The sequence below is a fragment of the Equus asinus genome, chromosome 5, assembly GCF_041296235.1.
Source record: "Equus asinus isolate D_3611 breed Donkey chromosome 5, EquAss-T2T_v2, whole genome shotgun sequence".
NCBI lineage: Eukaryota > Metazoa > Chordata > Mammalia > Perissodactyla > Equidae > Equus > Equus asinus.
Genome location: NC_091794.1, coordinates 35,315,549 through 35,343,365, shown reverse-complemented (window position 1 = coordinate 35,343,365; position 27,817 = coordinate 35,315,549). Strand labels below are relative to the sequence as shown.

Genomic DNA, 27,817 nt, shown 5'->3' with positions numbered 1-27,817 from the left:
ACCCCTTCAGCAATTGTGACGTAAACCAGAGTTTAGCCCTTGATTATTTCCTTTTAAGAGACTCTGGAACTCCTCCTCAGGGTGTAGCATAATTCGCAGTGCTAAACCTAAAGAAAACACTCAACAATTAGGTGTTAATTGTTGATTGATTTCACCTTAAGGACTCAAGGGAGACTAAATGGTTGGTCACTTTTCTGATTTAGTATTTTCTTCAGTTTCTTATGATCCCAGGAGAGTTCTAGTAGGTTTTTGGATGAGACAAGAAAGATCTCTGACTGCCATTCTCAAAAATGTCTGGCATTCCCTCAAATCTGGATTTGAACATTACAGGGGCGTGAGGAGCAACATCACTGAGGGCCACGTCCACTCTGTCTCTTGGTATTAGTTTTTGTCACAGTCCCTGGCATGATAATAATTTTCAAATAAATAAATGAAATTTTGAAAAGACATACAAGTGGTATTTATAACCAAATACTGTATCAAATATAATAGACAAACATAGAAATTTAAGAGCCAGTTTTTCCAGTTATCAGAACTTAGGTTGATCTTCTGAATTAGATGTTCTTCTGAGTGCTCGTGATAGCATGTTGCAGCGTGGGTAGTACTGTATTTTAAAGTTGGATGACTAAATATATTGTGTTTTGTTTTTATCAACAGGCCTGGGTTAGGGCTACAGTTGAAAACATCTGGGGCTTAAAGAGTCATGCAGTTTTTTTTAAGCAGCAAGGGTTGTATTGTTCTGAACTTCAGTAAATCAACATTCATTATGTATAGGCAACTAAAACAAAGTCCTTTGAAAAAAAATGACCAAAATAGACCAGAACCAAAACCCGTCTAGTTCCAAAGAGGCAAGGAGCTGTATCTGCCAGAAGCATCATTTAAAATCTTGCGTTACAGGGAAAATTACTCCTCCTTAGTATTATCACATTTGCAAAAGTTTATACTGATTTCATCAGGCATTCCTCACACCTGTTAAAATTATTAGTTTTTTAAAAAAAGACAGCGAGACAAGATCAGAGGCAACACGAGAATAGAGTTGGCTGCTCCAGGGACATTTGCAGACGACACTACACATTTTCTCTCGCCCTGCACAATGTACGGTAAACCAGATTTTCTGGGATGTGCTGGGTAGCCGACATTTTCCCCGAGCAGGAGTTTGACACTTTCAACATCTTAATGGATGGTAAACGCTCGGGCTTAAGGCCAGGCGGCTCTTTATCATCAAGTTAAATAGCGGTGGGAACAAGCAGAATAACCCGATTCCCCTCCAGAGCAGAACGTGGACGAGCCTGCCCCTACGACGCCGGGGCCGGCGCGAACGGCGAGCTCGGCCCCACTAGTCCGCGAAGCAGCCCGGCCGCCCAGCGCGCCCCAGGCTTCCGCCACCAGGTCCTGCTCGGCTCCCCCGGGCCGCCGCTGCGTCGGGGACGCGGAAACCCCGTAGGAGCACGCCGGGCGGGGAACGAGCGATGGGCTGCTGTCTGCTGCAATATTCTTCCGCCGCAAAGCAAAGAGTCCCAAACTTCCCCCAGGGTCTTGGGATTTCCGGCGACCCTGTAATGTCGAGAAATAACCAAATCTGGATTTTCCTGCCGACTGGGTTAGGATATCTTCTGAGGGAAGGAGCTCAGGATCATAATTTTGTGGCTGACCGAAGAGCGACAAGAAAATTCCTCCGCAGAAAACGGGTTCCGGCCGCGAGCCTATAAAAAACGGGCGGCGAGGTCCTGCTGTCTTTTCAGTCGGGCGCTGAGTGGTTCCCCGGATCATGTCTGGTGGCTCTGCGGATTATAACAGGTATGGGTCTTTTTCGGTGGTAGCGTTTTGTGGCGAACGTCGTACGGCAGGAGAGGAGATAGTAGTAGGTGAGTTGGAGGCAGGGAACTGTGGGTTCATAGGCGTTTTCTTGGGGTACAGTACCCCTGTGTCCTTCGAGAAGCTTCCACGATAGGTAAGGCCCCGGGTTGCGGGGAGACAAAACGAGGCTACGGAAACGGAGTGGCTAAAGGCTGTCTTTTTTTTCCCCGAAGACGCTTTGAAGTCTCGGCGGCTTCCCCGCCCGAGCGGAGCACATTTAGTTAGAGCCGTGGCGCAGCCCGCACCCGGTACAGTGTAGTCGGGGCCGAGGCCTTACTGGCGTCCAGCAGCGCGACCTGGAGTCCAGGGCTGGTGGGGGAAGGCGACGGCGGCGTCCGCTCGCCGCGGTAGAAGGCGGATGGGGCCGGCCGGCGGACCGTTGGCATAGCCCTCGCCAGGCCTCGGCCCGCGTCAATCACCCCGACTTGCGCAGTGTAGGGGGCGGAGCTCAGCGCGTGGAGCTCTCGCGAGACGGGCCGCCGCCAAGATGGGAGAGCCGGGTGCTCGGGCCTGGGGGGAAGGGCCGGCGTGGCGGGGCCTTTCTGGCCGTCCGCGGGTCTCAAGCTCCGGGCAGGCGCAGTGCGTCCTGTGCCACCGGCTTCCTTAGCTCTTCTAGGAAGTGCACACGTGCGCGGGAGGGTAACGTGGGGAGAGGTTCTGAAAGCGCTGACTCCGTAATGTGCGCTGAAGGGGGCAGGGGACAGGGATGTGCTCTAACTGCGGTATTCTTGTCGGTAGAGAACATGGCGGCCCAGAGGGAATGGACCCCGATGGTGTCATCGAGGTAAGAGTTGTGGGTGGATTTTGAAATTCTGGAAAGGTGGTTTGGTTCATCCCATTCATTTCTCCTCTTTTTTAAATTTACAGAGCAACTGGAATGAGATTGTTGATAACTTTGATGATATGAATTTAAAGGAGTCTCTTCTTCGGGGCATCTATGCTTATGGTTTTGAGAAGCCTTCAGCTATTCAGCAGCGAGCTATTATTCCTTGCATCAAAGGTAAAAGGACTCGTTGACACTTTTGAAAAATGAACTCAATGTTCTACATAGACCTGGACCATAAAAGGGGAAATAACTTCTGGGGGACTAGCACCTGTTTGTATTCCTTAAAGTGAAATGATGGCAATCATCTTTCGGGACTGACCTGAAATGAAGAATACTCATTGCTGATCACTTGATTATTTGGGCATAATTGATGTTCCAAATGGAATACATGGTGTGAACTAGAAGTGACGGTTTGATGGGGGATCGGTAAATATGTATCCTACTTTTTTTAGGGTATGATGTGATTGCTCAAGCTCAGTCAGGTACTGGCAAGACAGCCACATTTGCTATTTCCATCCTGCAACAGTTGGAGATTGAGTTCAAGGAGACCCAAGCACTAGTATTGGCCCCCACCAGAGAACTGGCTCAACAGGTATTGATAGTGTAGTTCAAAAAAACTGCTTGCGTGTTGCATAGGTTTCAGGTTTCACAACTGTGAAAGAATTTAAAGCTTAGTGTAAATTGGTCCTGTCAGAGCCCTCTTAACTACCCATGCATGCAGGGAGTGTTGAAAGTTAAACCGGAATTGGGTGTGCAGGTATGGTTTTCAGGGTTGTGTAAGGCTGAGAAACCAAGGCTTTCTGTTCAGGGTGGATGAGATCCTTTCCCGTTTTTGAGTTCGAATGCAGTTGTGCAACATGAAAACTGCAGTGACATGTTCTCATTTGACTGTCTCAGTAGTTTGTGATGCATCTGTTGCATGCTATGTTTTCAAAGCTCACTGCTATATTGGCTTTGAAGTAAATCTTGGTAATAAAATTAGGCTTTATTTAAGATCAAGGTTATGTAAGTCATAGTACCCTGTGGGAAAAATTGAAGTATCAACAGCTTGTCTTAGCTGTAAAGGCCGAGCTTGTTGGCTGTTTACATTTTCCCACACAGTGAAAAATAATGTAGGAAATGTTTTTAGTCATTTAACCCAGCTGGTATCTGGGGCAACAGGATCCCGAGTTTGACAGGGCACAAGAAAAGAAAGACACCTAAAGGGAATTTTATCTTGAGGCAGTTGGATGAGTCTGCACTTTAAGCTTGGAAGTAAAGTCCTGTGCATGCATAAAAGCTATTTGCAGACCAGATATTTGCCATTATGCTTTGGAAGTTTAGTCACAGAGCCTGTAATTCTGCTGGATAATAATTAAGGCTTTTGGCTTTTAGATCCAAAAGGTAATTCTGGCACTTGGAGACTATATGGGAGCAACTTGTCATGCCTGCATCGGTGGAACCAATGTTCGAAATGAAATGCAAAAACTGCAGGCCGAAGCACCACACATTGTTGTTGGTACACCAGGGAGAGTGTTTGATATGCTAAATAGAAGATATCTTTGTAAGTATTGCTGTCTAGTATAATTCGGACAATTATATACAATTATACAATAGTGTAATTTGTTTCTGCTACTAAAAAGTTAAATAGTATCCCTGAGAATCTAAAGATGATAGTATGACTTTGTTTTTAAATAGTATCCCTGAGAATCTAAAGATGATAGTATGACTTTGTTTTTAACAGCTCCAAAATGGATCAAAATGTTTGTTTTGGATGAAGCTGATGAAATGTTGAGCCGAGGGTTTAAGGATCAAATTTATGAGATTTTCCAAAAATTAAATACAAGTATTCAGGTGAGCTTTACTTCACTCATATAGCTGGAGGTTAGGTTTAATTAATGAGGGTACTGTTACAAAACAACTGAAGTGTTGTGTTGTCGTTTCCCCTTCTTGGAGCAATGGATGCATAACTGTCTGGCATAATTTCATAGTAAGACGCTTAGTCTCAAACATTTTTTCCATATTGAAAAATTGAGTATTGTGTTAACTACTTGTGTGACAACATAATCATCGTCATTTTCAGGTTGTGTTGCTTTCTGCCACAATGCCAACTGATGTGTTGGAAGTGACCAAAAAGTTCATGAGAGATCCAATTAGAATTCTGGTGAAAAAGGAAGAATTGACCCTTGAAGGAATCAAACAGTTTTATATTAATGTTGAAAGAGAGGTAATTTGTTTGTTAAACATTAAAATGTTAGCCAGATTTTATCCTTCTTGTATAAGCACTGTGCTAAAATTGCAGAAACTAGGATCACTTCTTGGTTTTTGTAATAATGCTAGCAGAGTACACACAAGAAGAAAAGTGACTGCACTAGATTGTAAAGACTGGGGTGGACCTCTTTCTTAATGTCCAGTGTCCTTTGTCTCAAGATTTGGTGCAATATGTCCTTAGGCTGACCCAACAGATGAATTTGTAATGAATTTAAATTGGAAAGTAAATTGTTTTAATAACTTTCTCTTTTGGAAATAACTCTAGGAATGGAAGTTGGATACACTTTGTGACTTGTATGAGACACTGACGATTACGCAGGCTGTTATATTTCTCAACACAAGACGCAAGGTGGACTGGCTCACTGAGAAAATGCATGCCAGGGACTTCACAGTTTCTGCTCTGGTAAGAGGTGTTCTAGCCTAGTAATGGTATTTACAATGTCTATGTTTCCATTAAAGCAGGATTTAGACTACAATATAGCTGTTAAGTGCTGTGTTGTCGTTCCCCCTGCTCAAAATAAAGTTGTTTCTTAACTATACCTGTCTGCTATACTCTTGTAGCAGCCAGGGACGCTTGGTCTCATACATGTTGATAAAGTTAAATATGAATTTGACTGGTGATTCTTGAATTAAGGTTTTTTAATTTGCAGCATGGAGACATGGACCAGAAGGAAAGAGATGTTATCATGAGGGAATTCCGATCAGGGTCAAGCCGTGTTCTGATCACTACTGACTTGTTGGTAAGTCTTTCACTGCTCTTTTTAATATACCAAAAGTGTTTTTTTGTGGGAAGGTTTTTTAATAACCTTTACCAACTTAGGGTTTTTGGGAGAGTAAAAAAGGCCATGCTCCACAGTGGGCTATACCACTTAATGTAGTTCACTACTATTTTGTGGCCTACATTACATGGCTGTATAGTTTAATTAGGATTTGAACAACATGCCATTGTATTTCAGGCTCGTGGGATTGATGTGCAACAAGTATCATTGGTTATAAACTACGACCTACCTACCAATCGTGAAAATTACATTCACAGGTGAGTAGACGGCATTTTGACAGTTAACTGCATTGGTAAAATGCATTTCACGTATTGTTTTTTTCCTACTGATTTGTCTGAAAGGTGACCTCAAATCAGGGAACTGATTCAGTAAAAAGACGTAATAATTGGTAAGATGTAACTAAAATTGTATTTGGGAAGATTAGTCATACACAGTGGGAAAACAGTCATAAATGATGCCCAAATTGTGGACTTAATACATGCAAATCAGGTTGTTGTAGATCTGTTGGTCTCAGCTTATTTTTGAGCTTGATTTTTAGTGATGCTCTTGTGTCCATGTGATTCCTTGGTGACTCCTCTATAGTTGGGATTTTCTTGGTGTTGTCTGGTAGCAATTTGAGCAGTCCCTGGTTTAGTTATAGTGGCTTTATCCCTAAATAAATTGAATTGTACTTTGTTATATGATGTAAAAAAAGACTTTTTAAAAAATACAGGAGTCGATAGCAGCAGTTGATGACGAGATGGCGCTCAGAAACGGCGTTGACGTAATTTAGGACGTGGAATCATAAGCGAAACAGCACACTGTTTGAATAAAGAGCGAGTCGGTATTTATATTTGTTTTTCTTTTGTCATGATTATTTGATATTTAAAGTTGCTCCAGCCAAGGCATTTTAGCATATTAGCGTATTAGGTGGTTCGTTTTGTCTGGTTTCCATCAGGCAGGTAGAAAGCTGTTTTGGAGGTAAACACGTTTTTGAGTAACTTGAGTTATATAACGTGTGAAACTGAGCAAAAAAGCAGTGATAAGTTTGGGTTACCATACCAAATACTTGTTTTCCCACTGGAAAAAGTTGTAAGTTTTAGACAGTAGTTAACCTTGCAGCATTTGTGTTTACAGTTTACTGTTCCAGAAGTGCGTCGAAATGGATTGCATAACTGTTCTTTTTGTTTTATCCCTGGTATTTACATCTGTCCCAGGCTGACATCTGCTCTTGGCTGGCCCACTTTGGTATGGGCTTTAATTTCACTACCCCAAACACAATACTGTCATCTGCTTTAAAGATAATAATGCTCAAGACACCTGATAAAGTCTCATTTTGCAGCCAGACAAGCCTTGAATCCTTTTGGCACTAACTGCAAAGGAAGATTTTTTTCTCTAGATATTGATTAGCAGCTAGTGCTCCAATTAGAAGCACGAACTATAACCTTGATAAGTTAAACAGCAGCTGATGGTTAACAAGTGGATCATCATGTTCAGTAGTTCATGCAATATGTAGGTAGCAGCATCTTCTAATTGCTGATTTCTTTTTCTTACACAGAATTGGCAGAGGGGGTCGATTTGGGAGGAAAGGTGTGGCTATAAACTTTGTTACTGAAGAAGACAAGAGGATTCTTCGTGACATTGAGACTTTCTACAATACTACAGTGGAGGAAATGCCAATGAATGTGGCTGACCTTATTTAATTCCTGGGATGAGATAGTTTGAATGCAGTGCTCGCTGTTGCTGAATAGGCGATCACAACGTGCATTGTGCTTCTTTCTTTGGGAATATTTGAATCTTGTCTCAATGCTCATAACGGATCAGAAATACAGATTTTGATAGCAAAGCGACTTTAGTCGTGAGCTCTTGTGAGGAAAGTCATTGGCTTTATCCTCTTTAGAGTTAGACTGTTGGGGTTGGGTATTAAAGATGGGGTCTGTAAAATCTTTCTTTCTTAGAAATTTATTTCCTAGTTCTGTAGAAATGGTTGTATTAGATGTTCTCTATCATTTAATAATATACTTGTGGACTAAAAGATATAAGTGCTGTATAAAATCAGCCAATTATGTTAAACTAGCATATCTGCCTTTATTGTGTTTGTCATTAGCCTGAATAGGAAGGCCTTTAAAATTGATTTTTTTAGAAAGCATTTGAATGCATTTTGTTTGGTATTGTATTTATTCAATAAAGTATTTAATTAGTGCTAAGTGTGAACTGGACCCTGTTGCTAAGCCCCAGCAAGCAATCATATCCTAGGTAGGGTTAAAACCCCCAGTAAAATTGCCATATTGCACATGTCTTAATGAAGTTTGAATGTTAAATAAATTGTATATTCACTTTAAAGGTGCTTTGGTCATTTTATTTTCATCATGTTATATTTACAAAAATTCAATAAAATGGCATACTAAATATGGTTTTAACAATTCTGAGTTAACTGCTGCATCACAGTAGCACAGAGGCTCATCAACTGCAGATGTTCGTCAGCACCGTCTGCTAAGCATTTGTCTACTTCCTACAAAAAAAGATGAGTAAATTAAATATCCCTTCCAGGTATAGTTAAAATATTTTGCTGCAATGTGTCAAAGTGCCTACTTACAGCCAGTTTTTCTGTAATAATGGACTTCTGCTTATCAGAAAGGTTATCATTTTCTACAATCACATCGTGAAGTTGATTTACAAGCTGAGTTGCTGCATGACCCTCATCTATTAAGTCCTATAACAGAAAAATCAGAGGTTTGGTATGATTGTGTAAAAGTATCCCTCCCCTGAAAGCCAGTAAACTGGATTTACCTTTACTGCAGCTTCTAGTTTGTCAAAAGAGCCACTCTGACATGCAGCAAGTAATCCATCAATTGTCTCAGCTGGTATGACCTAAAAAGTTTAAGATAGTTTCCAGGTAAAGATGGTTTGGACATTTCCTCTGCCAAGCCTACACCTACTTCCTTTTGTTCCATGCTTGGGTAATCTGTTGTGTATAAAAAGAGACACTGACACATGTCCTGCAGCATAGGACAAAGCTGTCACACTGAATCCATACTAAGTTGGGAAGGCAAAGGAAGAAAGCTGAAAAAGGGCCAGCTTTAAGCCTTATGCTCATGTTCTGAACTCTAGAAGGCCGTTGGACTTTGAAATAAGCTCTCTGGATAACCAGAACCTCTTCCTTTGACTATGCCAATCTTATGTCAGTCCAGTGCCAACTATGCAACCAGGCCACATTTTGCTTTAAGATCCTTTAATGGCTCTTTGAGAAGCATACAAAATTCATTTCCTCCTAAACAAGTCTCAAGTTCGGGCCCATGCTGGAACAAGAACAGCTGCTCTGGTCAGTGGATGAGTAGCTGAAGTTCTCCCCGCTGGCTGTAACAACTCAGAGCAGTGGTTAAAATCAGCCAGTTTGAAAGATTTTAAGGGGATGTGCCCTTTCTCCAAGTTAAAGATGCCACTAACAGAATTGACTTTAAAAGCCCATAAGACCCAGAAAGTTAAAAGAGACTAATGCTACCAGGTTCATTGTGGTATGAAAAATAGCACAGGAACTAAGTTCTGAAAGTAGTGATTCTGAGGTGAGCCCCCACATGGGAGTATCCTAACAGAGGTGTGACACTCTGGTTTTTTAAGTAGATGATTTCCATAAATTGGATATGCCCCTTGTTTTTACATGACTCTCGATCTGTTAAATCTATTTTGACTGCCACATCCCTGAAGCATTCTGATACTCCTAGGTTATTCCCTTATTACACTGTTTGTAGCACAGTACTTGGCACATACACAGAATAAATGTGCCCCCAAATCCATGTTACAATTCTCTAACATGGGGCCAGCCCTGTGGCGCAGCGCTTAAGTGTGCATGTTCCACTTTGGCAGCCCGGGGTTCGCAGGTTTGGATCCCGGGTGCGGACATGGCACCACTTGACAGGCCATGCTGTGATAGGCGTCCCACATATTAAAAAAAAAAACGGAGGAAGATGGGCACGGATGTTAGCTCAGGTCAGGGCCAGTCTTCCTCAGCAAAAAGAAGAGGATTGGTAGCAGATGTTAACTCAGGGCTAGTCTTCCTCAAAAAAAAAAAAAAAAAAAAACCTCTAATGGGATGGTGTTTGGAGGTGGGGTCTTTGAGAGGTGATTAGGTCATAAGGGTGGAGTCCTCATGAATGGGATTAGTGCCCTTATGAAGGCCCCAGAGAGCTCCCTTCTGCCACAGGAGACTGCAGTAAGATGAAGGCCATCTATGAATGAGGAGCCTATAAACTAGGAGCCTATGAACTAGGAAATGGGTCCTTATCAGACACTTCACCTGCAGGCACCTTGATCTTGGACTTCCCAGCCTCCAGAACTGTGAAATAAATTTCCATTGTTTTTAAGCCACTTAGCCTATGGTATTTTGTTATAGCAGCCTGAATGGACCAAGACAGCATATAATAAGCATTCCATATATATTTGTTGGATGAAACTTTTCTAAAAGCCAACTAAAAGAATTTCAGAACATCCAGTGCTCTTACCCCAGCAATGTCTGTGATCACCTTCTCTGTGACCTCCTTTCCACCTGTTAATCGAGTAGCACTTTGAAGAAATGTAATGGCTTTTCTCAAGTCTCCTTCTGACACTTTAACAAGATAAGCTATTCCCTAGAAAGAAAAAATTGGTTTTTTACCTATGGTGGCCAGTTAAGGCTTTTTGACTTTAATAAAGGAAAGTGAAAAACATTATGTTTTAATTTGAAGTTAGTGAGGAAAAACATAAAATTTATTTCCATTTTTGAGGGAGTATTATCAGTCCTACAGTGGCAGAATTCATGGATAGCATTAGTCCAATGGAAGGACAGCAAAGAGATCTCTTGCCTCAAAGAAATTTGCAGAGACAAGGGACGTTCCATACTTCTCATCCTATTTTCTTGATTACATAAAGCAAAGAAAATTCAAATTATGGTTAAATTCTATTAAAATGAATAAGAGGCCTATATATTCTATCACTGTACCAGGATTTCATCACACCAAATTAGTTCCTGAAGTGCAGCATTAGCTAGGAGACTACAACCTTGTCGCTCTGCAGAGATTTGTTGTTGCAGATTGTGCATTTTATGTATGAAATCTGCCCCAGTTTTGGGTGGGTCTCTGAAATATTGATAGATAATAGTAACAGAGGCTGAACCTGTAATTCCTAGACATTCCAACTGTTGCTTATTTAGCTTAAGTTTGCCTGAAGAATTGGCAACAGAAAATGAAGCAACACACATTTGACTTTCACGGCCACCTCATATGCATTCATTAAAGGAATCAGTAATTAAAATACTGTAATAATCAATTACCTCATTGCTAATTTTGACATGTTCTTTACCAGCAATGTCTAGTAACCGCTGCTGTTGAATTTTATCTGACAGAGGTTTGAAGCGGAATTTAGAACACCTAGAGGTCAGAGGTTCAATTATTCTGTAAAATATTGGAAAAAACAAGTGAGCATCTAAAGAATTTCCCCAAAGAACTCATTTTTATCAAGAATAAATTAAGATTTGATCGAGGAGAAATTAATGTAACCTTGAAATATTTAATTTTGATAACTCTAATTGGTGTTATCAAAAAAAGGCTGCCTAGCATCTATCTTCAGGGCAACATACATACCGACTGATATAGTTACAGATGAGACAGAATCGGGTGGTTTTAGACTCTTTCTCCATGGTGCGTCTTAAAGCTGCCTGAGCAGCTGAGGTCATAGAATCTGCTTCATCCAGAATTACAATCTTGAAAGGAGGACATGGCTTCCCACTGATTCAAGGAAACACATAGGAGTTATAATTCACATATCAACACTACGATCTAACTTTAGAACATTCTCATCACCCCAAAAAGAAACCCTGTGCCCATTAGGGAGTCACTCCTCCTCTCCCCCAAGTCTCCTAGCCATAGGCTATCAGCAATCTCCACTTTCTGTCTCGACAACTTGCCTATTCTGGACATTTCATATAAATGGAATATATAATATGTTGTCTTCTGTGACTGGCTTCTTTCACTTAGCATATTTTCAAGGTTCATCCATGTTGTGGTAGGTCACTACTTCATTCCTTTTTATTGCCAAATAATATGGCAAATAAATATACTACATTTTATTTGTCCATTTATTAGTTGATGGATATTTGGGTTGTTTCCATGTTTTGACTATTATGGATAATGCTCCTATGAACAAGTGTACATGTTTTGAATAGACATATGTTTTCATTTCTTGTGGCTATATACCTAGGAATGGAATTACTGGGTCATACGGTAACTTGATGTTTAACTTTTAAGAGGAACTGCCAAACTGTTTTCAAAGTGGCTGCACCATTTTACATTCCAACCAGCAATGTACAAGGGTACCAATTTCTCCACACCCTTGCCAATACTTGTTATTTTCTGTATATACTTTTCTTTTTTGCTGAGTATGATTCACCCTGAGCTAACATCTGCTGCCAATCTTCTTTTTTTTTTTAAAAAGATTGCCACCTGAGCTAACATCTATTGCCAATCTTTTTTTTTTTTCCTTTCTTCTCCCCAAAGCCCCCCAGCACATAGCTGTATATTCTAGTTGCAGGTCCTTCTGGTTGTGGTATGTGGGATGCCGCCTCAGCACAGCCTGATGAGCGGTGCCATGTCTGCGCACAGGATCCAAATCAGTGAATCCGTGGGCCGCCGAAGCAGAGTGTACAAACTTAACCACTCGGCCACGGGGACAGCTCCTCTTCCTCGTTTTTTTTTTTTTTTTGCTTGAGGAAGATTAGTTCTGAGCTAACATTTGTGCCAATCCTCCTCTATTATGTATGTGGGTTGCTGCCACAGTATGGCTGACAAGTGGTAGAGGTCCACACCTGGGATCCAAACCCATGAATCCAGGCAGCCAAAGTGGTGCACACTGAACTTAACCACCAGGCCATAGGACTGGCCCCTATTTTTTGTCTTTTTGATTAGAGCATCCTAGTGAGTGTGAAGTGTTATGGCATCACAGTTTTGATTTGCATTTCTCTAATGGCTAATGATGCTGATAAGCATGTTTTCACGTGCTTATTGGCCATTTGTGTATCTTCTTTGGAGAAACGTCTATTCAGATCCTTTGCTCATTTTTAAATTGTGTTGTGTTTTTATTGAGTTGTAAGAGTTTTTTATATATTCTTTTTCTTCCCCCCTGCTTTTTCTCCCCAAATCTCCCAAGTACATAGTTGTATATTTTAGTTGTGGGTCCTTCCAGTTGTGCTATGTGGGACGCTGCCTCAAAATGGCCTAATGAGCAGTGCCATGTCTGCACCCAGGATCCGAACGGACGAAACCCTGGGCCGCTGAAGCAGAGCACGTGAACTTAACCACTCTGCTGTGGGGCCAGCCCCTATACATTCTTGATCTAAGTTCCTTATCAGACATATGATTTATATGCATCGTAAATCCATGGTGAATATCAAAAATTAGTCATTCACTTTCTACAAATTCTTAAGTATGCTGAGATATAAATTTAAATATATGCCAGGTACCTAATTTAAAAACTTAATCTTAGAACTTTGCCATCTAAGGAGTATAAGTAGTTGACTAAACATCCCTGTTTAACTCAGCACAGTCCTATTTTAATTATTAATCATACCTCCTCTTTCACTCTAAAAGTGTCCCAGTTTGGACAAGAACTTATATGATCACCCTAATTATGAAATAGACACTGAAACTTAAGATATCTGACAGAACTTCTTTTTTTATAACACAACAGCAAAAATCAGGATCTTTATTATGAGTGTACCACCAAATCTGATTAATAAATACTCCTTAGACAAAGTATCAGTTAAAAGATCTTGAAAGCTAAATGTCTTATAATTAGTTATTATAATGGAAAGGTCATTTCTGGGTTTAAATAATTTAGATAAAAATATGATCTAACATGAAAAAGGAGTTGGAAATTTGGCAGAAACATGTATTTTAAACAAATATAATGACATGCTATGGAGAAGGGAAGGTAAGCTTACTTACTCTGAACGACTTCCTGACACAGTTAATTGAGCAAAATTCTTCACTTTCTCTCTAACTACTTGTATTCCACGTTCATCAGATGCATTTAACTCAAGAACTCTTAATCGAAAAAGTTCAGGCCTATGTCAAAATGAAATAAATATGAAACATCATGAAGCATGTAAGGACCCCAGGTTTAAACCATATTTTAACATTTGCACATTTTGCAGTAGTTTAAAATCCACCCAGTAAACAATATGGATAGAAGGCACACAATCACTTTTGTATTTTCTCTTTTGCAGAGACATGCAGTTAACACTTTGACTTTTTTCCATACATTTTTAAAAAACAGGTAGGTGATATCACACAGTGTATAAAATTTTAAATCAATTCTCCACTTAGAATTGTATCATAATCATCTTGTCATGTCATCAGAACCACTGTAAATACCATCTTAATAGCTATATGACAGTCTGTTCTATGATTGTACCATCATTTACCTAATTCATTTAACATTCTTCTACTGTTAGACATTTAGATAGCTTTAAATATGTTACAATTTTAAATAATGCTGTAATATAGATATTTTGAATTATTTCCATAGAGTAGCTTGCTATAAGAAAAATTACTAGATTCAAACATGAACAGTTTTCCTTAAGTGAGTTTTAAAAACATTATTAAAAGTAACTCACCACAAGTAGGGAAATCTGAGAAATCAAAAGAAAATTAAATCAACTGGCACATCCTGCCAAATCATTGTTTTGAAAACTTCTTTCCAGTCATTTTTCTACATATATATATATATATATATATTTACTAAAAAAACAAGAGTTTGCATTTAGTTTTCTCCTATTTTTCCTAAATAGCAAGATATCCTAGGAATTTTTCTATGAGCATAAACATTTGGTAAGCTCTGTGCATATATTTTCATTTTAAAACCACAAATACTATTATATGTGGAATTTATACTTAAAATAAGTTCTTTTAGTTCTATAAGGACAAACATTATTTTCAAAAGGATATTTTTAAAAGTTATATAATCTGGACTGACCTACTCTAGCATAACTAATAATAAACTACTTAACAGTTTCATTATAACTATATTGACAAGACTGGTTCAGTTTGGATCTAACTGACTGAGCTGTGGAAGAATCAAAAAAGTTCTTTTATAATTTCCTTGAGAAACAAAAGTTGCTGTCAAATAAATAGAATCTTAGGGTTACATTAGCTTCCCCTTTGGTCTTCCTTTGCATTTCAATAGAACTAATTATCCTTACATATTTGGTGGTTTCAGAGGCATCTAATTATTTTCAAATGTAGGATTTCAGATGTACCCTTTGGCCATACGCCTAATATAAAAACTCTTGATGAATTTAAGATAGCCTTTGCTATGCTGGTGCATGTTGCATGATATCAGACCTGGGCTGATATGGATTTTCCAACTCTAGGTAAAGGGCTCCTCTATAACAACTGGCTAAGCCAAGACAGTTAATCTAGAAAAAGGAATCTATGAAGGTGGCTCAGAGGTCTTCTGGTGTACCTGGAATCATACCACACACTCTGCTTACACTCAGGATGCTTGAGGGCAAGGAGCTGGCCTAACCACTCCAGAGGCAGGGCCTGGGAAGTCCGGAGCAATAAGGAACTTAGGAACGGGTGGTGCGGGTCAGTAGCAGCAGGCACAGCAGATTCCATCATACAATGACAGAGATGTAAACACATTAACTAAAAGAGTGATGAAACTACTGGCATGACTAGTGACAGGTTGGGTCTTCTGGGCTCCAAAATCACAATGAAAAAGTGATGAAAAAAATCACAAGGTTCTCAATGTTGTAATACACACAAACATTTGAATAAGGTTCAGAATGAAGGTTACAAAAGATGTAGGCAAGCTAATTTATTGGAGGGGAGAAATTGGAAATGGGCCACTGGATTAACAAAAAATTCAGAAGCAAAAACAAACGCAACAACTTTGCAAAGAAACCAAATGCAAATTTTTAGAGAAAGAAAAGCAGTACCAGAAATATCCTACGTCAGGTCTTTAAAAAAAGAGCGAGATTTCAACTTACCCAAAGAGTTCCCTAGCTGCTGCCAAAATAGTGGATGTTTTTCCAGTTCCAGGTGGCCCGTAAAACAAGAGATTAGGGAGCTGCAGAAGTTAAATTTTACTTTTTAAAAACTGTATTCTGGCACAAATAGATGAAAATGATCACTGAAAATGTCTATGGAACAGTGCAATGACTTCCCTAATAGAGAGGGCACATATCTGAATATAAAGATTTCTTAATATAACTGGTACCTTAGTATTAATAGTTCTAAACCCTGCTTTTTCACATAATACTATCACTTTTTCCCAAGACATCTTTCTAATATCTTAAGCTGAATCAATATTTATGATTGCTCTAAACCTAATCTAATTAGGTAGAATTTTCAAAGCTGGAATTAGAAAGCTTTATTTCTGAAGGGAATCCCAGGCTTCTGTCAGTTCCCTATGCCACCTCTTTGCTCAGGATTGGGAAAGATTTTATATTTTATAAGATGTCAGTTGCTTCAAAGGGGATAGAGACCAAAAAGAAACTGGATTTAGACAACACTGAGGAAAAAGGAGTAAAAAAGATATATTAGGGCTCTGAAAGAGCTTAAATTCCAAGAAGAAAAAATTTTAAAAACTAAGCATCTATTAAGTGCCAGGCAGTGCTCCACATCATGATTACGCACCCTGTAGGGACGCCTGCATGTATCAGGGAGAAGTCAACAGAGGAAGAAAGGATAAGATTAAATAATTAGCTATCTTCTTTTATACCTTAAGTCTAATTAGATTGGCCCCTATCAAGCAGGTGACTGATCTGTGGTACAGATTAATAAATGTACTGAATTCCAATGAGCTCCTTTACGAAACTGTACATTCTTCAGTATGTGCTTTCACACATGGCCATCACTGCACATAGGAAACTAGATAGGATGGCTTATTTGATTCCACTCTTGCCTAACCCTTCCCCTTCCCATCTGTTCACTCTTCATTCAAACCAGATGCCACCTGGCTTGCTACCTAAAACTATTTACACTCCACTTAGAAAAACAAAAACAAACAAACCAACCCTGCTTACCATAACCTACAAGGACGTCCACGATCTGCTCGCCACCTCTTTCACCTTCTAGCTTCCAACTTAAATCACCTCCAACAGCTAAGCACTTTCTGGCCTGCACACATGCCGTCCTCCATGAACTGGGGTCTCACTCTTCTTTCCTGCCCGGCCAACTCCTACTTCCTCACAAGTCAGAAGCCTTCCCTGACCACCCAATCTAAAGTGAGTCTCCTCCATTATTCTCTCATCCATCTTTGTTGCACTTGATGCAATTTGCATTTATCTATTGTTATTTATTTAATAGTTGGGTTTAATTGTAAAATACATGTCTACTTCACTAGAGGGTAAGCTTAAGAAGGTCAAGAACCATTTATTTGTTCTATTCACATTTGTATTCTCAGCATTGTGTGTAGTACTCAATATGTGCCAAATAAATAAACCAACATATAAGTATATTCATTAGAAGACTATTACTGTTACATTGATAACATATAGGTTAATATCCAGACTGTGAGATTCACTACTTAAAAACAAAAACAAAAAAAGTCCTAGGCTCCTAAGTTTTTAAGGTTATTTTGATCCATGCATACCTCAATATTTGTAACGATTCATCCAGGTCACTATCACAAACAATAACATCAATTCTTTAACACACGGTAAAATTATTAAACGGTACATTATACGACAGTATGATACATGGTGCATTCAAGAACTGTACATGGAATATCAGTTCTTAAAATTGATTTCTGAAAAAAATCTATTACAATTCTACTTTAAAACCTTTTAAAGTAAATGAAGGGATGAAGTATTTTCCTTTCCTCTTCAGAATTAAAAAAATTACTTCATCTTTAAGTTTTACAAAACTTAGTCTGAAAAGAAACACAAAATACTAAACAAGAGGTTAAAGAAGAAAAGTTCTTGATTCAGTCTCCTAAGCTGGATGGTATACAATCAAGAACTGGATCATAACCCCACTACGTTTGCCTGAAGAGTTGAGAATACTAGCAATTAAAATAGATTTTGTTCTGCCATCTATGTAAACATTACTATGCAATTAAAACTGTATACTACTATAAAATTAAAAGGTAAAGGTATTTGGTGCAAATCTGAACAAATACTGGTAAAGAAAAAGATTTTAAATAGTTTTATAACTTCTTTCAAAATATGTGCTGTTGTAATGTAATTCCAGGAAGAGAACGGTAACAGCAAAAACCAAAAGAACCTCTAATTTAAAGCAGCCAGGTTGAGAGTAAGGAAGCAAATCTTGGGAATAAAGCAGAAACCACATCCCACTTTCATCTACAACTTCTCTCCTTCCTTCACTGAGCTCTTAAAGCACTTTATCATATACAATTTTAAATTGCTAATTCTTCATCTGGTTTTGTCTCGTCTCTGAATAATCTAAAACGCAAGTCACTCAAGGATATTTTATCCCATATATCACAGCAGGAGACACTACACTGTAAGCAGACTTAAATGCTCAATTTTTGTGTGTTGTAGTTCAAACAAAATCTTTTTTTTTTTAAAGATTGACACCTAAAATCTGTTTCCAATCTTCCTTTTTTCACCTTCTTCCTCTTCCCCAAAGCCCCACAGTACATAGTTGTATATTCTAGTCGTAGGTCCTTCTAGTTGTGGCATGTGAGATGCCGCCTCAACATGGCCTAATGAGCGGTGCCGTGTCCACACTCAGGATCTGAACCGGTGAAACTCTGGGCTGCCAAAGCAGAGCCCTCGAACTTAACCACTCAGCCACGGGGCCAGCCTCCAAATCAAATCTGAAAATTAGGATTAGCCATTATACTTTCAAAGACCTCTGACTCTTCTTTAAATGCACATATCATCATCTATAATTCTCTTATTTGGCTTACATGTTTATTCTCTGTCTCTCCCCACCAAAATAAAAGCTCATGAGCAAAAGGATCCAGTATGCTCAATGGTCTATACTTGAGTACTCTATAATAATGCCATAGGATAGAATAGGAGATCCTCAATAAATATTTGTTGAATTAATAATCAATGTTAAAATAGTTATCAAGGTTATTATATACTATGTAGCATAGTATTTAAATGGGGCAGGAGGTTCTAAAGGAAGAAAGAGGGTGAATAAATTAAGTCTTAAATCTCTAAATGGCATTAAACATCATCTGCTACTCACATCAGCTCCTTCTAAAGACTTTTTCAGTACTGCAACCACTTCTTCCTGGAAAGCAACTTCATCTACACATTTTGGGCGACTGGGAAAAAAAAAAGAGAGGTTATTTAGTATATTATAGTAGCCACAGAAAAGTCTCAAGTGTTCCTTTTGCTAAAATACCAATGATAATTCTCATATCTTGGTAATGAAATGAGAAACTTTCATGATTGAAAATAGGTGGAAATCCTATTTGTATTTACCTTAAACAAATACATGCTGAAGGAATGAGACAATTTTTCACTTTTCCAAATGCAGTTTGCATCTGTTATGCTAACAAAAATTAAGCAAAAGGACTTTTTATTATACCACAAATGCCAACTGGTAAAAAATTTAAAGTGAACACTTGCTTAGAAAGTAATGTGATTTTTGACAAGATCATACAACCTAAACTGAAAAGGGAGAACCATTTAGTAAGCTCAGGATAGCTAACTATTTTGGTTAATATGGTTACATATATATAGTTACTAAGTCATTAATCGGTTAATACCAATTTCTTCTATCACCCAAATACACACAAAAAAGCAGACCTATTCACTTCATTGAAGGCTGACAAAGTAAGTTTAACCAATATGAAGTGTAATAATATGTAATTTTCATCTTACATCATTAAGTAGTAATTTTAAGAGAAGCTGGAACAAAGTTATGCTCCCAATCCTAAGATTAGGCTTTGTGCTTAGTTAACTAATCAAAAGCTCTTCTTTGATCCCTACTTTTCTAATTAATCAGGTCAATGCCAGGCAGGCATTTTATGTCAGATCATGTTTTCTAGGAAAACTACTGTATGTTATAAAGCAGGGTCTCATATTCAAATGCCTGCAGGGGCCAGGCAGATAACAAAAGTGAAGAAGGCAGAGTGCAAAGCAAGAGAAAAAGTAGGGACTGTGGTGAACTGAGGAACATATGACCTTCCCAAAATGAGAAGCAGTACTCAAGTCCACCTAACTGTTGTCATGTGAAAACTTGTACCTCCTGCTGCCTAATTCCCTGAGAAGCTGAAAATCTATGTTTCCCCTTGTATAATTTTTTTAATTAAAAAAAATCTAGATTTTTATGCAAAATTTCCTATTTTTAAAAGCATTGCTGGTGCCAAACAAAACATACGAGGGCCTTATTTGGCTTATAAGTAATCTGCAAACCCTTGGTAATAACTGAGGCTATCCCAGGGGTTACAACTACTTGTCATAGTAGTACTTAGCTGACTGAAGTTTAAGTGCTACTTCGAGTGCTGTTTTTGCCAAAAATGTATAAACAAACAAAAACTCAACAATCTCCACCTATCAGTAATGAAAACGGGAACAGACTGTTTAGACTTAAGTAGAACTCCTAACCAAGAGCTTACAGACAACTTTTGAAACCTTGTTTTCTTCACTGCTGTCCCCCAGCCGCTAAAACCATAGTCCTGAGTTACAGAGAAGACCTCGGCTCATCTATAAAATAAGGAATTAAACTGGCTCAGTCTAAGGTAACTTTCGGTTCCAAGATTCTACGACTTACATAATTGGGTGATTTTCAAAGACAACATCTAAACAGAGAAAATCATCCCCCCTAAGTAATAAAAGTGCTCAAAACTGTTTCCACAAAAACACGACAGTTCTTACTATTTTTCCACCCATGGAACAGGTTTGGCTTTCTTGTTCTCTCCACTGCTTCCGGGAGTGGCAGCTACTCCTCGATCCTTGGGCATCAGTGGTTTAGCACTGATGGATGCGCCTTTTAGAAACGCCTGCATGGTTACTTCACCCTGACCGCTGCAAGACAGAAAAGGAAAAGCTCTTTTGAAAACATTATGAGGAGGTACAGCCTGAAAGCACACACAACCTTGTGCACAGATATTCAATAACTACTAAATCAAGACATCATCCATGACCTAGCACTCTCTGAACGTACTGTACTGAGGGCTACAGGGACATAAAAGAAGCCGAAGTGCTTCAGGAACTTAGAACCTATTTATAATGAGGGAATTAGAGAATAAAGATAAATCTTACATCAGAAAATTTTTTAAGAGTTCCAAACTTTTTGATAAATATGATGTCATTAAGGCCCAACTGTTTATGGGCCTCTATAGTCTCCTCCATTTCAATCATGGGCCTAGCTCTAACTTAGACCCTGGAATGGACTCGGCAATTAGGAGCGCCAGCACCAGAGTGAGAAGCTCCACTTCTCTTCTTGGGCCTAGAGCTCCACTCCAGGGCCTGTCTGACTGGCAGAGCTAATGTCAGAGGCCTTTTTTTTTTTTTTTTTTTAAAGATTTTATTTTTCCTTTTTCTCCCCAAAGCCCCCCAGTACATAGTTGTATATTCTTCGTTGAGGGTCCTTCTAGTTGTGGCATGTGGGACGCTGCCTCAGCGTGGTTTGATGAGCAGTGCCATGTCCGCGCCCAGGATTCGAACCAACGAAACACTGGGCCGCCTGAAGCGGAGCGCGCGAACTTAACCACTCGGCCACCGGGCCAGCCCCAATGTCAGAGGCCTTTTTGTGTGGGGAAGGGAGGGCTGGGGACTCTATTAAAATGGAAACAGCTATTTTTCTGATAACGTGCTTATCTGAAAAAATCAACACGGCAGAAAAGCATGAGGAGTTTTAAAAATTCTTGCAAAATCTCACGCAGAAGATAATCACTATTAACATTCAGGTGAATATTCTTCTGGGCAGCAGAAGGCTGTCTTGAGAGACAGAAAAGCATCATTAGTTTGCCTGAAAATTCCCAGCATTAGTGGCAATTCTTTGTTTTTTACTGCTGTATTTCTCCCCTCTCCCATATCTAGAACAGCGACTAAATTATCATTTACGAGATTAAGTTTCCCCTTCTGTTAAAGGAGCTAAGGCCTATTGCATAAGGCAATTGAATTAAATAAAAAGAATTGGGCAAACACATAGCTCTGTGCTTGCCATATGGGTATATATTGAATAAATAAAATATATCGTTAAATCTGTAAAGCGCCAAGGTTTTTAACGTTATTGTATCCCTGCCACCGGCTGCTAAACCGTACTGCAGCCCACAGCAGGGCTCTGAAAGATGCTGTACTGAGCACGAAGGGGCGCGGCAGGGGTAGCAGAAGGTGGCTCGGCCGGGGCGCCCGTCCGGCCCCTGTGCGCGCTAGGACGGAGGTGGAAGACATCGCAGGGGCATCACGGCCGCAGAAATGGAGGAAGGCGAAGGTAACCCTCGCAATTTCTCCGGCTGGTCCGTCACCTGTTATCCCCACGTCCTCGCGCGCGTTCCCGGACACTGCCTGGGCCTCTCAGCAGCTCGTCTCCCGAACGAGGACGCCGCCGGCTCGTTCCTGGGGTTTCCGGGAGAGGGAAAGGGGGGGATGGTCACGAAGTCCCAGCTCCGTACCCCAATCTGAGACTATCAGGCCCAGGAAGCCTCCGCGACACTTAGAACCGGAGCCGTCTGCACGGTCACCCCTGTTCCCGCCACGGAACGGCCGGCGCAGGGCAGGGCGGGAGTACGCGGACACGTAACGCGTCACTTCCGGGCCCCCGCGCGCGCCTTGTAAGGGAGCCGTTTGCTGCTGCAGGTTTGTGTTTAAACAGATGAGGCGACACAGGCTTTTAGGAATGCAGACACTGGAGCGGGAATAACTCAGGAGGTGTAAACACAGTTCCACCTTGTCCCCGTGCGTCCCTCCAACTGGGACTGCAGGTCAAGGGCACTTGAGCGCACCCGTTCCGGAGGAGACGCTGGGCCGCGAACCGAGTGCTCAGCGGACGTGGGCTGGGAGGATGTGTGACCGCGCGCCCGCCAGGGCGGCTGGAGAGACATGCGTTCCGTGGACCACCAAAGATCTCAAATGATCCACTCTCTTTTTGGATACAACCTGTACCGCACTGTGAGCTTCACTGATAGTCATGGGGCGTCTCACTTGTATTTCTGCTGCGACACAGTTCGGCTTGCAACCTGCTGTACCGCCAGAGAAGGACCGGGATTGGAGAGGGTGGAGTTGATCCTTCGCCAGAAGAGGCCACCCTGAAGATCCCTGTCCTCCCCTCCGGGTTCTTCGTCGCGGAGCAAACCGTGTGTGCCTTAAGGGCAGAGACGTCTGAAGAAGGTGCCTTTCCTTCCCCTTCTGAGTGCTTATGGCTTATACCATTATATAACGTAGTGTCTGCCCGTTGTTGAGGGGGGAGGATCTTGCCGTGCAGCTGTGGTCATTTTCTAATCTCGAAGCCCTGTCCAGAAATCTGGTGGTGCAGACGCTCGATAAAAGTTAGAACATTGAAAATAATGTTTAACCCCATCAAGCTACGTGCACTGTGGGCTCTAGGCAGCTGTCTGAGGACACCCCTTTTATCTTTCCCCATTGCTGTCTTAGCTCTGAATTTTTTCTAAATCCTGTTGAAATCTGACCCATCTTAAGTGCTACCTTCTGCGCAGGCCTTTACTGATTACCCTAACCCATAAAGTTGACCTGGGTCTTCTCTAAAGGAATGACTCCAAATTTTGTTTGACACAAACTCAACATGATACTTCTTGTTAACTTTACATGTTTATGCGTTTGTCTTTCAACAAATGCTTATGGAGTCTTGCAGCAAATGCCCGCACACTGCTAGGTGCTGAGGATACAGCAGGGAACAAGCTGGAAGGTCTTTGCCTTCAGTAGCTTTACAGCCTAGGAGAGTGACAGACAATGTGATGTGTTATGCAGAAGTAGTATGCTCTGAAAACATATGCCCCAGGCCTAACCTAATTAAGAGGTTAACCAGATTAACTAAGCGTAGTTTATGCTACTTTCTAACTCCCTCAGGGCCTGATACAATCTCTGGATGGTACAAAAGGCAGACAGGTTGCCTGTCTGATCACTGGTTTACATTGTCGTGACTCATCAAAATGTACACTTAATGTTTTACATTTTATTGCATGTAAATTATACCGCAATAAAGTTCATAAAACAAGGATCTTTTCAGGTAGATGGTGTTCATTTGCTACTTGAACAAACACCACAACCACACAGGAGGTATAATAATCCCATTTGATAGATAAGGATATTGAGGTTTAGATGGCTAAGGTTAACAGCAAACAGCAAACTAAGCTGGAATCCACACCCAGGACTGACTCTAGAGTTAGGCTTGTAATTAGTCACTGGGTAGGTCCAGGGCTGGCATAGAGATGCCTTAATCCTAAGTAGAAAAAGAGACCTGAATGGTAGCCCCTTTGGGCAATTGGTTTAGAAAAAGTGCCACATTCCTCCAGTATATTAAGCCTCTTGATGGGGTGAAGGACTTGATGATTAGAGGTTGGGCTGGATTTCAACCTCTACTTACCCCCTCAGCCAGCCATTCCATTCTTGAACGCATCTATAGGTAGCAAGCTGACCCAGGTGTTTCATGAGTTCATGTGGCACTAAGCACTGTCTCTGTCACCAGAACCCAAAAGGTCATTATATAAATACATATCGTTTTTTTTGTACTGTGCTTGGGTGCTCATGTGATTAAACCAGTTAAATTTATAATAGCTTTTATTATTATTTTTTTAATGGGTACTCAGTTACTATTATAGTACTTTTTTTTTTTTAAAGATTGGCGCCTGAGCTAACATCTGTTGCTAATCTTTTTTTCTCCTTCTTCTCCCCAAAGCCCCTCAGTACAGAGTTGTAGGTCCTTCTGGTTGTACTATGTAGGATGCCTCAGCATGGCTTGCTGAGCGGTGCCATGTCTGCGCCCAGGATCTGAACTGGCAAAACTGCCAAAGCAGAGCATGCAAACTTAACCACTGGGCCATGATTGGTTTGTGGAGATTTGGGAAGTTTTTCCATGTTAAAAGAGAGCTTTCAAAAGTTGAATACAACTTTACCTGGTGTGTTGCCCTTTGAAACAGACAAGGCAGAACTGTACCTGGATTATGTTTTATGGATCGACTAGAAAAGGAAAAGACTTGGATGGAAAATTTTTAAAAATTGCTCTCAGGAGTGGGAAGGATTAGACAGTGGATGGCAGTGTCAATTGTAAAATCAGGAAATGCTGATGTAGTGGATGCTCTGGTGTGCCACCTTTCAGGACTGAGACTAACTCCCCCAGCTGCTGGGAGTGTCAACAGCTGACAGCTCTCAGCTGAGTCCTCTCCAGCAATTGTCGTCCGCCAAATAGAGACACTGTCCAAAGTCATATTCCTTCTGTGGGGGCAGCCCACTTCCAGGGACTAGTCTAGGAGGGGAATAAAGGCTTAGCCTCTTCGGCTTATGTGGCACAACTCATAGGTTGTCCCAGCTCCAGATCTCTCTTGTGCCTGCATCACAGTATGACTTCTTCTGCCCAGTCCTGCTCCCCTTCCCTGACTCCTCTCATGTTTTGGTCCCGTGAATACCACCCAATAAAAAACCTGCATGCAAATCTCAAAATTTCAGACTCCGTTTCCTACGGAATTCAACCCATGAGTGTTGGTACAAGAAGTGGTCCTAGAAAAACACTCCAAGATGAAATTTTGAAGTTGGATCACCTGCCAGCCTGCTGCTAATTGTCATCGCGGGTAGTAGTGAAGCACCGAGATCCCCTGGAATACCGTGGCAATTGTTAAAACCTTCATCAGCAGCAAAGTGGAATGGGATGCCAGTGGAAGGGAGTGCACCCAAAGATGCAATATCTCAGGAGTTTCAGGAAATAGTAATTATAAGAAGTTTGGAATAGGATGGTCATTTGGGGGGGCCCTCATTAATTCATTAAAGAAAGAAAATGAAAAACTGAAGGTGATTAATTGCCAATATCAGACTAAGTGTGAAAGCCAGCGGGTCTATTGGCCAGCATATAAAATTATTTGCATATCCTGCAGCCAGAGGGCAAAAAAAATCTGTGGGCCAGATCTAACAACTAAATAGCAGAGTTCCAGAGAAGGTTAAACTCTCAACCCTACCAAGCCTGCTACACCAAGGTCTAGGCCCTGATTGGAAAAATTTGAGACGCTGAGACTTGAAATGGAGTCATCTGGGTCAATGCATTTGAAAATCTTAAATTTCCATGTTTCTCTGAACGCTGTTGATCTACAGAAATAGCCCATTCTTCCCTGTTAAAGGGTCATGTTTCTCTCTTGGGGATGCATGTATTAGCTTAATGATGTAGAGGTTTCTGTAAGACAACACATATCTCCCCTTACTCCCTGATGGTCTGCCGTACTCTCCACTGTCGACTGCCAGAGTGATAGCTAGGATTAAGTCACAATGTAGCCCCGCTGGGTAAATGCTGGGCTGGCTAAAGGTAGAAAAGGATTATCTGCTGAAGGAGCTGCAGGACTGGGCAACATGAACTGGTAAAGCAGGAGAGCATATATAGGACTGTGCTGGATGAAGTGGGACAGAAAATAAAGTTGGAAAAGGGAGAATAAGCCTATGACACAGGATTTAATATTTTGGCAAAGACCCCAGGTGGCAGTATTTGGTTGGCCCCTGGAAGCTTGGAAAAAGCAATGGCCACACTAAGTAAAGTAGAAATGGCAGAACTGCAGTGATAAACACTGAGGGAAGAAATCAAAAGACTCAGAGAAGTGAGACATACTATGTAAGGCCAAAACCACTAGCCCCCTCTGTTCTTGGGATACAGTGTTTGTGTCCAAAGTGACAATGAATGTGCTGATGGGGGGTGGGCTCCAGCATTGTTAAGGAGCTCAGGGATCGGCCATCCTCTGTACCAAGGCTGCTGGTAGGAGATGCTGGGACAGAGCAGAGTTTTCTAATATTGTCTGATGGGGACAATAGAATTCCAAAATAATAGAGGCCAGATGGAAATGCTTAAATCTCAAAAGCAAGGTAGGTACACTTGTCATCAGGAGTGGCAATGTCAGAGGCAGTTAGGGAGATCTGACTCTCAGAGCTGGGGAGGTGGTTTATACAGCACAGCATCATGAGGGACATGATAGATGGGCAGCAAACAAGAGTGTTGCTCAATCTATACAACCAAAATAAATCAAAGATGGGTGATCAGGTGGCTGACTGCAGCCATGATAATAAAAAGTCATAATAACTTTCTAAGTTTCCAGACCTGAGCTAGTTTACTCACCCAAATCCCATTGACTGATGGAGAAGCTAGGTCCTCATGAAAAAGGACCCTGCAAACACCATGGCAAAAATATAACGCAATGGTTTCCTCAGTCCTTCCCCGAAGACACTTACTCATGTAACTATATATTGAGGGAAAGAGGAATACAAAACCTTTCAAGGACTACTGGATACAAGGTCTGAGCTGAGATATCCAGGGACCCAAAGCATCGTCCTAACTCCTATGTTGGAGTAGGTGGAAAGGAGTCAAGTAATAAATGGTCTGGCTCATGGTAGGTCCAGTGGCTCCACAGACTCACCTGCTGGTCTTTTCCTTGCTTCCCAAAGGAACACTTGGAATGGTCATGCTTAGGTATTGTATTGGCAGAACCCACATTGGTTTCATGGCCTGTGTGGTAAGGGCTATCATAGTGGAGAAAGTTAAGTAAAAGCCTGTGAAACCACCCTACACTCCCCAGCCAAGATAGGAAGTCAAAAACAATACCATACGTAGTGGCAAGGCAAATATTACCTTGAACACCTAAAGTAGGCAAGATTGGGGGTCCTCATCATATGCTTATTCTATTCATCAGTATGGCATCTTGTATACAACTAGATGTATCCTGGAGGATAACAGTGGGTTACCCTAAACTCAATCAAGTCATAGCCTGTCAACTGCAGCTGTGAGCCAGATATGGTATCTTTGCTACATCAGATTAAAATGGCCTTGGATACACAGTATATGGCCATCAGTCTGATCAGTGTATTCTTTTCTATCCTCATCAGGAAGAAGGACTAGAGAAGTTTACATCCACATAGGACAGGACACAGTAAACATTCACAGTGTTGCCTCTGAGCTATGTTAAATCTGCCCTCTGCCATAATACAGTCTTAAGGATCTGGACCATCTGGACATTCTGCAGA

General features: G+C 40.8%; 2 protein-coding genes and 4 non-coding genes across 9 annotated transcripts; 5 read left to right on the top strand and 1 right to left on the bottom strand.

Annotated features, from left to right (window-relative positions):
• Positions 1-1,450: 1,450 nt before the first annotated feature.
• Positions 1,451-8,034, top strand: EIF4A2 (eukaryotic translation initiation factor 4A2). 3 transcript variants are annotated; one of them, XR_001398423.3, is made up of 12 exons: positions 1,557-1,797; positions 2,596-2,641; positions 2,725-2,857; positions 3,136-3,275; positions 4,058-4,226; positions 4,407-4,516; positions 4,746-4,889; positions 5,199-5,336; positions 5,584-5,673; positions 5,890-5,969; positions 6,425-6,531; positions 7,250-8,034. XR_001398423.3 is itself a non-coding variant. In XM_014843350.3 (11 exons), the coding sequence occupies exons 1-11, from the start codon at positions 1,769-1,771 to the stop codon at positions 7,392-7,394; spliced, it is 1,224 nt and encodes a 407-aa protein (XP_014698836.1). In that variant the 5' UTR covers positions 1,451-1,768; the 3' UTR covers positions 7,395-8,034. The 3 variants fall into 3 exon arrangements, 1 of the variants encoding a protein (XP_014698836.1); XR_001398422.3 differs by having other exon boundaries at positions 6,425-6,535; XM_014843350.3 differs by lacking the exon at positions 6,425-6,531 and having other exon boundaries at positions 1,451-1,797.
• On the top strand, positions 2,968-3,034 carry LOC123286162 (small nucleolar RNA SNORD2). The gene has a single exon (XR_006528435.1). It is a non-coding gene; the product is annotated as a small nucleolar RNA SNORD2 (small nucleolar RNA).
• LOC123286157 (small nucleolar RNA SNORA81) lies at positions 4,931-5,108 on the top strand. The gene has a single exon (XR_006528431.1). It is a non-coding gene; the product is annotated as a small nucleolar RNA SNORA81 (small nucleolar RNA).
• Positions 5,390-5,521, top strand: LOC123286187 (small nucleolar RNA SNORA63). The gene has a single exon (XR_006528457.1). It is a non-coding gene; the product is annotated as a small nucleolar RNA SNORA63 (small nucleolar RNA).
• On the top strand, positions 5,700-5,837 carry LOC123286200 (small nucleolar RNA SNORA4). The gene has a single exon (XR_006528469.1). It is a non-coding gene; the product is annotated as a small nucleolar RNA SNORA4 (small nucleolar RNA).
• RFC4 (replication factor C subunit 4) lies at positions 8,009-22,397 on the bottom strand. 2 transcript variants are annotated; one of them, XM_044771262.2, is made up of 11 exons: positions 22,267-22,377; positions 20,525-20,674; positions 18,888-18,966; positions 15,713-15,792; positions 13,665-13,784; positions 11,307-11,450; positions 10,997-11,117; positions 10,191-10,316; positions 8,482-8,562; positions 8,288-8,404; positions 8,009-8,203 (listed from the first exon to the last, which is right to left on the bottom strand). In XM_044771262.2, the coding sequence occupies exons 2-11, from the start codon at positions 20,653-20,655 to the stop codon at positions 8,108-8,110; spliced, it is 1,095 nt and encodes a 364-aa protein (XP_044627197.1). In that variant the 5' UTR covers positions 20,656-20,674; positions 22,267-22,377; the 3' UTR covers positions 8,009-8,107. The 2 variants fall into 2 exon arrangements, with proteins under 2 accessions (XP_044627197.1, XP_014698837.1); XM_014843351.3 differs by having other exon boundaries at positions 8,010-8,203; positions 22,120-22,397.
• Positions 22,398-27,817: the final 5,420 nt, after the last annotated feature.

What these genes read in the sequence shown, in the direction of transcription:
- EIF4A2 (XM_014843350.3), top strand. Translation starts at nt 1,769, where the DNA reads ATGTCTGGTGGCTCTGCGGATTATAACAG. An exon ending in GCTAAATAGAAGATATCTTT is followed by an intron (nt 4,227 to 4,406) that starts GTAAGTATTGCT and finishes TGTTTTTAACAG; the next exon opens with CTCCAAAATGGATCAAAATG. An exon ending in AATTAAATACAAGTATTCAG is followed by an intron (nt 4,517 to 4,745) that starts GTGAGCTTTACT and finishes CGTCATTTTCAG; the next exon opens with GTTGTGTTGCTTTCTGCCAC.
- RFC4 (XM_014843351.3), bottom strand. Translation starts at nt 20,655, where the DNA reads ATGCAGGCGTTTCTAAAAGGCGCATCCATCAGTGCTAAACCACTGATG. An exon ending in ATGTCAAAATTAGCAATGAG is followed by an intron (nt 10,317 to 10,996) that starts GTAATTGATTAT and finishes TTTTCTTTCTAG; the next exon opens with GGAATAGCTTATCTTGTTAA. An exon ending in AACTAGAAGCTGCAGTAAAG is followed by an intron (nt 8,405 to 8,481) that starts GTAAATCCAGTT and finishes TTTCTGTTATAG; the next exon opens with GACTTAATAGATGAGGGTCA.